Source organism: Eleutherodactylus coqui, chromosome 5, assembly GCF_035609145.1.
Source record: "Eleutherodactylus coqui strain aEleCoq1 chromosome 5, aEleCoq1.hap1, whole genome shotgun sequence".
In the NCBI taxonomy this organism is placed as follows: domain Eukaryota; kingdom Metazoa; phylum Chordata; class Amphibia; order Anura; family Eleutherodactylidae; genus Eleutherodactylus; species Eleutherodactylus coqui.
In genome coordinates, this window is record NC_089841.1 from 149,945,546 (window position 1) to 149,957,293 (window position 11,748).

Below are 11,748 nucleotides of genomic sequence, written 5' to 3' on the forward strand. Positions count from 1 at the left end.
TTTTTAATCAGCAGGTCAATAGACTCATACAAATCACATAAATTAGCCAAGTAAGGATTATTACAAGTAAATGTATATAGTAGGGACATGTGCTTATGCAGGGACGACAGCACGGATGTGATGTGATTTCATTGGATAGCATGTAGCACTGCAGCTGGTGTTTGCACTAATAAGGGACCTTTCACACGGGATGGAATTGTGCCCACAACGCAGCTCAAATGCGTATTTTCTCAATCAGTGCCAATTTCGATGCACTTTTAACTGCATAATGCACTCTGTGGAACATCTTGTGGAATTTCTTGTGTTTTAGGGCTCGTTCTGACGAGGAACCTAATCGCACAAAAAATTTGCGTGCAAAAAAATCTGCGCAAAAAAATCATGTGAATGGATGATTTTCCTTAATCAAGTCCCGAGCCTCGTTAGCGTGAAAATTGTACATTCACACGATCTGGAGTGGCGTGTTGCAGAAAAAATGTGCTGCTGTTCGGAATTCCCTCAGTTGGTAGAAATCCTCCTAATGATTTCTAATGTCTTAAAAACAGGCACCTGTCTTCTTTTCCGAGCGCTGGATGCAACTAAACTCCCTCACCCTCCCTTTTTTTCCTGCTCACATAGGAGTCTATGGGCACTCCTGTGTTTCGCACACCAAAGATAGGGCAAGACCTATATTTTTGCGCAGCAGGGAATTTCAGTCGCTGATGAGCCTAAAATTCCTTCGTCTGAATGTTTCCATAGGAAACCATTGGCTCTAATAGTCACAATTTGTTTGCGTGGCTAACCTAGCTGCGCAAATTCCCTTATGTGAACGAGCCCTTATTCTGCAGAGTTTATGGCTTAAACAGATGGGCATGTTTTAGTCTCGTTATGCAGCCGTGAAAATCATGGCCACATAACAGGATGAAACAAAACCATCTTACCCCAAAGGACCTATTGTCCCGTTTTTTAAAAAACTTGTGCACATATCATTTTGCCCTTAATTGCACAATTCCATCTCCCATATGTTGGAGATCCACAACAATAATTCCGCAGCAGATTTTAATCTTATGGTTGTTAACAGGTGCAAAATTCAAGCCCTATGGGAATAACATTGAGACTCAGAAATGTAAGTGCGTCCTAATTCTGTCCCATATGAAAGCTTTCTAAGGGCAGACAAGTGTAGGATTATATATGCTCGCAAGAGCGTGTTGTCATTGCGTTGTGAAGGGAGCTCTCTGGCCGGCTATTGTGCGTGTAGCCACTCATTCTACTGTACTTTCCTAAGCTGCCGGACCTGTCCACATCGATGTGGGACACACTCACGCCATAAATAATTGAACCAGCTAGTCCACAGTGTTATCGATTAACACTGCGATATCACACAAAAATATAGCACGTCACGTAAATTTATGCACACGTGAAAATATCAAGCGCAAAAATGCAAAATGTGAGGGAACCCATTGAAGTCAATGGGCTCTACTCTCTGTTGCTTACGCAAGCCATTTTTTCACATGTGAAAATGCACACAATATCGCCCGTCTGCAGAAGGCCTTAAGCCGGTTTGACACGAGCATATTGTGACACACCCATAATATGGATTCATAATACGAATGTGTTACAGCTGATATTACAACCGTAATATCAGTATTTTATCCGTTTTCGCCTCCACATGCGTTTTGTTTTCTATTGGAAAAATACTGATCCGTATTTGTCCAACCGAAAATAATATGGAGGCAAAAGCAGACAAAAATAGGTCATGCTGAGTTGGACCAAACACAGAGTTAGCATACGGTTGCCTTAAAGCAGCCTTGTGTACAGTAGATGTATTTAGATTGCAAGCCCTCGTGGGGGACAGAGCCCATTGTAAGGGATGACCATCTGTGTGAAGTGCTGTGGAACATGAATGCACTATATAAACAAGTGAAATAAATACATTGGGAATTAGTGCCATTTTTCTGCCATGCCTTTTTATCCTTTTTCAGGTTAAAATGCAATTTTATGTTGATAATTTGTTTCGTCTTTAAGTATGTCTAGACATATGGAGTCACTTTATATGCTACCCAGCTACTGAAGCGAGATTGCAACAAAAGTCGTGACTTTTTTAAAAGTTGGAATTCTTAAATCTAAATTGACTAGCACCAAAGAAGGGGCAATTTACAAGCAGAATTCTGATGTAGCATCAGTAATAAATATGTTTTTGGGAGGTTTTCCTCACTTGTCTCACACAAGATGCTCTAGGTTTGGCGGTATTTACAGGTGTTTTGCAATAGACTTCTCTATAGGAATAAACTGCCAGTAAAAGGCAAATGTACATAAAAGAAAATACTGGGCAAAAAAGGCTTATAACAATGCAAAAAGTGTATGGACCTTTTCTGCATCTCTCAAAAATGCCATAAAAAACGTGTTAAGGAAGGCTGTAAGTATTTACATTTTTAGCATTTTTATCTTACATTTTTACATAGATTTGCTTTTCCCGTAAAACATCAAACGCATCTAACAGCTACTTTATGTGTAGGTCACTTGACTGCTCTTACAGCTCCCACAGGGACCCGCATCTACTTGCTCAAACTCCTAAATAGCAAACTTAGTTATGTGCTGCTACATACCCAGGTCCATTCAGCGTGCATAGCTAAGTAGAGTTGCAGTTCAGAACTGTAAGGGTGGTTCCACACGGGCGAGAAAATTGCGCGATTTTTGCCTGCTGCGATAGTCAGTAAAAAAGCAGAATATGAAATCAATGATTTATTATGGCTTCAATCCAATCTGCAATGTTTTCACTGGTGGGATATTGAGAGGGTTAAACAATCGTGGCTTGCTCTATCTTTCTGTGATGCGCGATATTTTGTATCTCCCATATATTCCTATGGAGGCTTCTTTTTATCACATTGCAACACTGAGCGTTGGGATGCGATTTTAGCATTGCAAAGTTTCATTGACTTTTGCGATGCGATGCGAGATTATTCTCCCAAAAAAGTATTGCTTACGTTCAAAAATCGCAGTGAATGAAAATGCGATTTTCTTGTGACAAAATCGCGATCGCCCATGTGGAGTTAGCCTTGGGGCTCTTGCACACTGGCGAGACTGATTCACGGCCCGAGATCGCTCTCATAATCTTTTTTGAAAAACCCGGGATGGGGAGGCATTTTCACAGGGAAACAGCCTCCCATCACAGCAGGGCTGAAGGAATCCCCTGCCACTGCTGTCACAGCCACGGCAGGAGATAGTGATCTTCTCTTTTTTTTTGCAATGGGGCTGGCAGCAACAGCTCCAGCCCATGGAAATCAATGGGAGAAGATTGCAATCCTCTGCCACTGCTGTGACAGCAGTGGCAGGGGATTCCTTCGTCCCCGCAGGGAGTCCCCTCATCACTGAAATCAGTGTTCAGTGATTTCAATGGGGCGATATCACTAAAACATTGGACATGCTGCGTTTTGTTTCCCGCATCGCATCGCAATGTGGTGCCATGCAGGGAAACATTGCAGGTGTAATTGAACAAACATTTATGAAGGGCAAACACCCTGAAACAGCTGTCTGTACATGAAGTCTGGCTTTGCTTTTAATTCTCAGTCATCATTACAAGGCTTGTAAAAGAGTCTAACTTTGGCTTGAAGCAGAGGCGTAACTTGAAGCTCCTGGGCCCCAATGCAAAACCTGGAACGGGGCCCCCAACTATAATGCTTTATTCATAGTACTAGGCTCCCTATATGGAGAAGAGAGGCCTTATGGGCCCCCTGAAGCTCCTGGGCCCCAATGCAAAACCTGTAACAGGGCCCCCAACTATAATGCTTTATTCATAGTACTGGACTCCCTATATGGAGAAGAGAGGCCTTATGGGCCCCTTAAGGCTCCTGGGCCCGGGTGCAACCGCATCCTCTGCATCCTCTATAATTAAGTCCCTGGCTTGAAGGAATGCTGCCTTACAATAAGTGACACTGTGGAGGTATTATTCCGCTGCGGAATAAGTTGGCGCTATACAAATAAAGATTATTATTATTATATTATCTCCCTTATTTGCATAGAACCCAGCGGAGCATAAATGGCCTTTTGATTCTCCTCACTTACCGTCTAGGTGCTCTCCCCAAGGAGAAAAGATAGTGTTTCTGAGCACGGCTATCGGAGCACTAAAATGATGTTAGTGTGAACGAGGATTAAGGGCTCACTCATACGGATGTATATGTTCCAAATATAAGGGCTTCAACAGACGACCATGTTGCGCAATTCGCTTGCTCCAGCACAACCAGCGTATTTTGCGCTCATGCCTACGCAAATATTGAGTGTATTTGCGCAGACATCACTCATTCACACGGACGGGGGAATCACCCCACCCTGATTTAAATGGCTAAATAGTCTAACAAGGTAGAGGTGAACGCGGGTATGCGCACCTCCCAGAGACCTTAATTGGGCTTTGTTGTACGCAAACACGCAAAAGATAGAGCAGGAACTATTTTGTTGTGCCCGTGAAACCAGCAAGCGCAAAAAAAAGAAGTGAGAATGAACCCATTGAAATCAATGGGTTCTGTTCTCCACACTTTGCAATCTGGAAATTTCCACGGGCAAAATCAAGGCATAACACGCTTGTCTGTTTAACCTCTTACACACGTATTTTGACACCCGTAAAATTTGCAATACACCGTAGATACGCATCCCCATAGCTTATATTGCAGCATATTACGTGCATAATACGCACCAAAATGGGATATGCTGTATTTTTTTTCATGCGCGTAATAAATGCGCAAAAAAAACAGCAGATGTGAGTGGACCAATAGAAACCAATGGGCTTTTAGCACTGCATATTACGCATGCAAAAAGTATGCACGTAATACAGGGTCGACATGCACCAATTACAGCTCTCAGAGGGGCTGCCTGTCATCCAGCTTTCCTAGAATCCAGAACTACAAAATGGCCTATCCGTGCAGCTAAACAGGTATAAAGACATAAAACTGAAAAAAGAGCTGAAAACAATTTGTACAAACTTGATAGAAAAAGTCAAATCAAGGACTTTTCTTGATAATGTATATATTTGCGTCTAGCTCATCATAGTATAAAAGTGGATATGACTTGTTTGGAAAACTTTGCAACATGCGCTCTTCGTCAGGAAAGAAAAATCCAGCACCTAGAAGGCATTGTTTTGCTGTAAAACTCGGCATGCAGTTACATCTCAGGCAGATATGCAAATGATTAGAGTTGTGGGGTGATTAAATGAACGGTCTTGCCACCTTAGGCCCTAAAAGTTGTTCCACCCTTGGACAATATAAAGGCTCTCAGAGGCTACTTGTGTGTAGAGCTTGTTGACTACTAGAAATGACTTAATTAAAAAGCTAACGGAGTTTGAGAGGGGGCGCATTTATGGAATGTGAGAAGCGGGATGGTCGTATCGCCAAATTGGTCACCACCTGGGCCGTTCTGACCAGACCATTAGGAGGTGTTGGAACCAGTGGATGTGTGAGGGCATGAACACAAGGCGACCCTCAACAGACCTCCAGTAGAGAGGATCGTCTGATCTTCCGACAAACATGAGCAGTTCCAATTGTTTTGTTGTCCGCCACCCAGAGACAGGTGACACCATCGTTACACCCCTGTGTCTGTGGGAACCATTTCCACACGCTTCGATGAAGGACATTTGGTCTCACAGCGCCCATTATGTGTACTGCCTTTAACACCTACCATTGCCTCTGTATGCAGTAGTGTCGTTAATGACGAAACCGGATTGCTAAAGAGAACCAGGTTGTCCAGGTCTAGTTTTGGCACTGAGGATGGTCGTGTTCATGTCTGGAGACCTAAGGATGATCATCTCAATCCTACCCTTGCTGTGGTGCGACACACTGCCCCCATTCGACAGTTTTATCATTCAGCAGTTAGGGCTTATTCACATGAGCGTATATTGGCCGCCGGTTTCACAGCTGGTCGATATACGCTACCATCTGATGCACACAGGCATCTGATGCACACAGGCATATTCCCGGATAGCACCGGAGACTTTTATGTTGGGCAGCAAAGATAGTCCTGGAACTATCTTTGTGCCGGGAATATGTCGGCCGCTGCATAGACTCCTATGGGAGCCAATGACAGCAGCCGGAGGTGGGAGGAAGTTTAGCAGCATGACTGCTAAACTCCGTCCCCCTTCTCTCCTCTCTCCTCCCCTCTGGCTGTTTTCAATGTGAGGGGGCGAAACGGGGACAGAGCTAAGCTCCGCCTCGCCCCCATTCATTGCTGGCTGCGGACAAGGGGCAGGGAGGGGGCAGGTGTGCCTACGTTCATGGGAAAGAGCCCTGACTGTGATAAACCTGGCACATTTTAGGACTGTGTAGTCGAAGGGTGGCTTTACATGGGTCAACTATTGGCGAACAATTTAGTGATAGTTGTCACAGATCTGACAGGGTACTGAGCGAGAAATTGCTCATTAGTCTCTAGTCGCTTTGTTTTAGCTCACTTAAATGAAGCGACGAGTGAGCGGGGTCTCACTCAGCATAAACAGGCAGTCGTTTGCCTTGGAATGACTGCCTGTTTACTGCAACAGAGACGAGCATCTAGAAGAGATTTCCGTTGTGCTCCGCCTCCATTCACTGAACGACTGCTGCTCCTGTGTGAAAGCACGAGAGCGATAGTCGGTCCATGTAATGACACCTTCATTTTGCACTAACTTTTAGATGGCATTAGTAAATAAGAGCCCATCCACACAGCTATATGATCATCTGTGAAATGCACACATTTTTACTATAAAAAAAACAGATGAAACAGACCCCTAGGCTATAGTGGGTAGAATGAAGACAAACATTGCATGCGTTTGACCACGTTTGCCCAGGCATGCTTTTCTACGTGTTTTTTTTTTTTTATTTTCAAAAAGCATAGCCTACTATGCGTTTCTGTCCCACAAAAAAGCATTGAAATATATATGACTTTTTTTTTATATTGCGGATACTTGAAAATGTATGGAAACATCTCGCTGTACATTTCTATACGCTTAATGCATACGTTTTTTCCAATCAAATGCCTTAAGAGGAAAAAAGGAGGGTTGAACTACAACATTTTATTAAGAATAAAAAGTATTTACAGTGAAAAATGTATGTTTTTCATATCTGAAACGGATCACACGGGATGAAAGTGTATGAAACCGTAAACATATGCTATTTTTTACACATTTTTATGTACGTTTCTCGCATACGTAAAACGTACGTGAAAGTGCCAGTGCAGACGGGTCCTAAGCCCAATTGTGTTTGATTTAACTAGTAACTGTAGATTATGAGGGCTTTGATCACCCTGCATGAAAAATAAATACATCTCTGTGTATTAACTCTTCTTTTCCCGAACATGATTGTAATGTCAAGAAAAGGAGAACAAAAAACCGTACAGTTCAATAAGTAAAGGGAAACAATGAGGATTTATAGCCCATGTAACCGGTTTCTGGAACTGGCAATAAACTAGAAGTCTTTAAGGAGTCCACAATTACACATAAAGAAGAAATAGGTTCAAATGCCAAGTCTTGTGTCCAAATCCCCTGCTCCCCCCACTTCCTACCTGCACTAAGGAGCTGTGATTACTTTCTAGACACTTGAAGAACTTCCCCAGGGAGGAGGGGGAGCAGGGAAAGTGTGGGAGTGCAGCTCTGTCTGTGCGGGGGTCCTGCCTGAAGACCCATTGCTAAGTAATCAACGTGTCAGCTTCACCTTTCTTATGCAAAGTAGATGTCGTATACAAGGCGGATCTCCAACAGGTTTTTTTTTCATCCTGGGACACAGCCCCCAAAACAGCTGCTCGGGCTGCAGAAAGGAGAGGAGGAGGAGGAGGAGTGTCTGCAAGGAGAGCAGGGAAGTGGAGCACATTCACTTGGTTGTGACACCAAAGAAGACAGAACAGTCCAGGCAGAAGGACATGTGCGAGGAGGAGACCCTGATCGCTCAGCGTGTGCCAGCTACTGCAGAACCTCTTGACTATCCCCTCTCCTGCTTCCCTAGGACTGGAGCTAGTGATCCGCCAGGAGTTATGCAGCTCTGAGCACCGTATCATCCCAGCCTGTGACTAAACACTAAAGGATCTTGCTCTGTGAGCTGCAGGCATGGATATCACAGCTCAGCTCTCAAGATCGTCTTTGCTGGTGCTGCTTGGAATATGCCTTTGCTCAGGGATTAGCTCCATAGACACCGACCGCAGTGGCGATGGCAAGTGTCAAGCCATAGAGATCCCCATGTGTAAGGACATTGGCTATAACATGACCAGGATGCCCAACCTGATGGGGCATGAGAACCAGAGGGAGGCAGCGATCCAGCTTCATGAGTTTGCTCCTCTGGTGGAGTATGGATGTCACAGTCACTTGAAGTTCTTCTTGTGCTCCCTGTATGCTCCCATGTGCACCGAGCAGGTGTCCACCCCAATCCCAGCCTGCAGGGTCATGTGCGAGCAGGCAAGACACAAGTGCTCCCCAATCATGGAACAATTTAATTTCAAGTGGCCAGACTCTCTGGACTGTAGCAAATTGCCCAACAAAAACGACCCAAACTACCTATGTATGGAGGCTCCAAACAATGGATCAGATGAGGCCCCCAGAGGATCTAGCATGCTGCCTCCTATATTCAGGCCACAGAGACCCAGTAATGGCCTTGACCCCCAGCCTAAGGATCTACCTAGCAGGACAACTTGTGAGAACTCAGGAAAGTTCCACCATGTGGAGAAGAGTGCTTCTTGTGCACCCCTATGTACCTCTGGAGTAGATGTTTACTGGAGCAAGGATGACAAAAAGTTTGCCTTCATCTGGATTGCTATATGGTCTATCCTGTGCTTCTTCTCCAGCGCTTTTACTGTGCTGACCTTCCTAATAGATCCTCAGCGCTTCAAGTATCCCGAGAGGCCTATCATATTCCTGTCCATGTGCTACTGTGTGTATTCTGTAGGATACATCATCCGCTTGTTTGCCGGGGCAGATAGTATAGCGTGTGATAGAGACAGTGGGCAGCTCTATGTCATCCAGGAGGGTCTAGAGAGCACTGGCTGCACCATAGTGTTCCTCATACTCTACTACTTTGGTATGGCCAGCTCCTTGTGGTGGGTGATTCTGACACTGACCTGGTTCCTGGCTGCAGGAAAAAAATGGGGACATGAAGCTATTGAGGCCAACAGTAGCTATTTCCATTTGACTGCCTGGGCTATCCCAGCTGTGAAGACCATCATGATCCTGGTAATGAGGAGAGTAGCTGGTGATGAGCTCACAGGGGTTTGTTATGTTGGCAGCATGGATGTCAATGCTTTGACGGGCTTTGTGCTTATCCCCTTGGCCTGCTACCTCATCATCGGCACTTCTTTTATTCTCTCTGGCTTTGTGGCTCTTTTTCACATTAGGAGAGTTATGAAAACAGGAGGTGAAAACACTGACAAGTTGGAAAAACTCATGGTCAGGATCGGGGTGTTTTCTGTCCTGTACACTGTTCCTGCCACTTGTGTCATTGCTTGCTACTTCTATGAGCGACTTAACATGGACTACTGGAAAATACTAGCCACACAAGATAAGTGTAAACTCAACAGTCAGACTAAAACCCTGGATTGTACAATGACAAACTCTATTCCAGCTGTAGAAATTTTTATGGTAAAAATATTTATGTTACTGGTTGTGGGGATAACAAGTGGGATGTGGATATGGACTTCTAAAACTTTACAGTCATGGCAGAATGTTTTCAGCAAAAGGTTAAAGAAAAGGAGCAGGAGAAAACCTGCAAGTGTCATCACAAGTACAGGAATCTACAAAAAGACTCAACACCCGCAAAAACTTCACCATGGAAAGTATGAAACAGCCTTACAGCCTCCCACCTGTGTATGAGAAGGGGCTGCCTCCCTATGTACTGCACAGACTAGCTACCCTAGCTAGAAACTTGTTTTATTAATCACCATAATGCAGCAAGCCAAGGTAAATCCGGAAACTTGCGGTTCATGTACCCAGTGGAGAGATGACAGGCAGAACAGGAACTGGATGATATTACTAATACTTATGTCCAGGGTTCTGACTTATAAATCCTGAGTGGTGTTGAATTTACTGGACTAGTTATCTCAGAGAAAACAAGCAGTTTCCTGTATGTATCTGGGAACTCTACTAATAGCTACTGAAATGCTTGAAAATACAAATTAATTATTATTTTTGTACAATCCAGCTCCACTGGTTGAATAGATTCTACTCATTACTTAAGATGTTGACCTCTTGCCCCTCTTAGCCCCTGAAGGCAAACTGTTCTTCTAAAAAACATAACCATAGTGTTTAGTTCTGTCACTGGGAAATAATGTGCAATATTTATTTTTTTCCCACTACTTATAAAAGAGAAACGTGTATGTTTCTGCAAAGAGGGCAACAAAAGAGGTTTCTTGACAAAAGAACTGAGGCCTCCGTCCCTTTTAGTCCTACCCTGTGGCTTTTTAATGGAAATCAAGCCAAATGTTATACACGTTGGGACTGTTTGGTTAAAAAGGGAGATGGATCAATTCAAAGGGCTTATTGACTCTTTCTATTGTGAAACAAATTCTAGCCATGAATAGATCAAAAAGCACTAGATACCGCAAAGGGAAACTTTGTATGTTGTGTTGCTCTTTGCTATGTGAAATATGCACCATCTTTTTGGTTTGTTTTTGCTGTACATATATAAATATATATATATTTGTAACATACAATTATTTTTCATGCTTTACTATTTTATTAAAAAAATAAACATAATATTGTTCTTTATCTTCAGAACTTTTTTTTACCATTTCAATTGGCCAGGTCCGATATTGATTAATATGAATGCAGGATTTCATTTTAAGTCTTTTTTTTCTGCTATTTTGACCTTGATTGAGTTTATTTTGTATGTAAGGGGTTAAAGACAAATTTCGTTTTGGAAATTCAGAAAGGGATACAATAGACACAGTACTGTACCCGATAACACATGACATGGATAGGCTTTTAAATACTTTATCTATTGTTATATTATATCTGCTTTCAAAGTCTGTAGATCATAAACCTGAGATTTGGATGACTTTCCAAACTCTGAAGTCTCTTCAAAGGATATCTCCAGTGTATTACAGGAAGATGAATAATCTGCTCTATGGTGTGGAACACAACAATTGGCTTTCAAAAGATACAGAGTTTCATTTAAATAGCTGGGTATAAAAAATCACGGCGAGCTCTGTGGTCAGCTACTGTTTGAGCACTGATCCACCTTACTTTTTTGGTATTGTTTTATTTCATATTCCGCATGCTATACAGACAACCCACTCGTATTAATCCTTGTCACCGATGATACAATCAAGTCCTACGTACTTATAGACACACTAGGAGCAAAGTCATTAGAAGCCAAGTAAATTTCAGAGTGTGATAAGAAGCCAAAGAAAAGATCACACAAACTCTATTGAGATGTTGCCCTGATCAGACTTGACTGCTATCAGCACTGCATACCACTGAGCCAATGTAACATATTGATTACTATCTTATCATATGGCTAATTTTCCCTTTAATTACAATACATCATATTTTGCATTAATAAAACATGAACTATACCCATACAGAATTAAGAGTGAAAATGTAAATTATGCTTTTTTTCAGTAATAATGCAGCACAAAGTCTTCTAAAACTCTTTTCTATTAATTGAGATTTAGCTGACTCCTATGATCAGCGTTATTTACTGTACTTGTAAAACTGTTCTGCACCCAGTGCAAGGTGCGGGATGTCTGGGAGTGGCACTGGAGACATCATACCTCACCAGCAGGTTCGCCCAGGGACTCTCTATGTAGATAATCTAACCTGTACTATGTTATCCTATA

At 42.9% G+C, this 11,748-nt stretch overlaps 1 protein-coding gene across 1 annotated transcript; it reads left to right on the forward strand.

Moving 5' to 3' along the window:
* Window positions 1-7,730: 7,730 nt before the first annotated feature.
* On the forward strand, window positions 7,731-10,675 carry FZD10 (frizzled class receptor 10). Its single transcript, XM_066603407.1, has one exon. It carries the CDS (start codon window positions 8,030-8,032, stop codon window positions 9,779-9,781), a length of 1,752 nt encoding a protein of 583 aa, XP_066459504.1. The 5' UTR covers window positions 7,731-8,029; the 3' UTR covers window positions 9,782-10,675.
* The last annotated feature ends 1,073 nt before the right edge of the window (window positions 10,676-11,748 follow it).

What these genes read in the sequence shown, in the direction of transcription:
- FZD10 (XM_066603407.1), top strand. Translation starts at nt 8,030, where the DNA reads ATGGATATCACAGCTCAGCTCTCAAGATCGTCTTTGCTGGTGCTGCTT.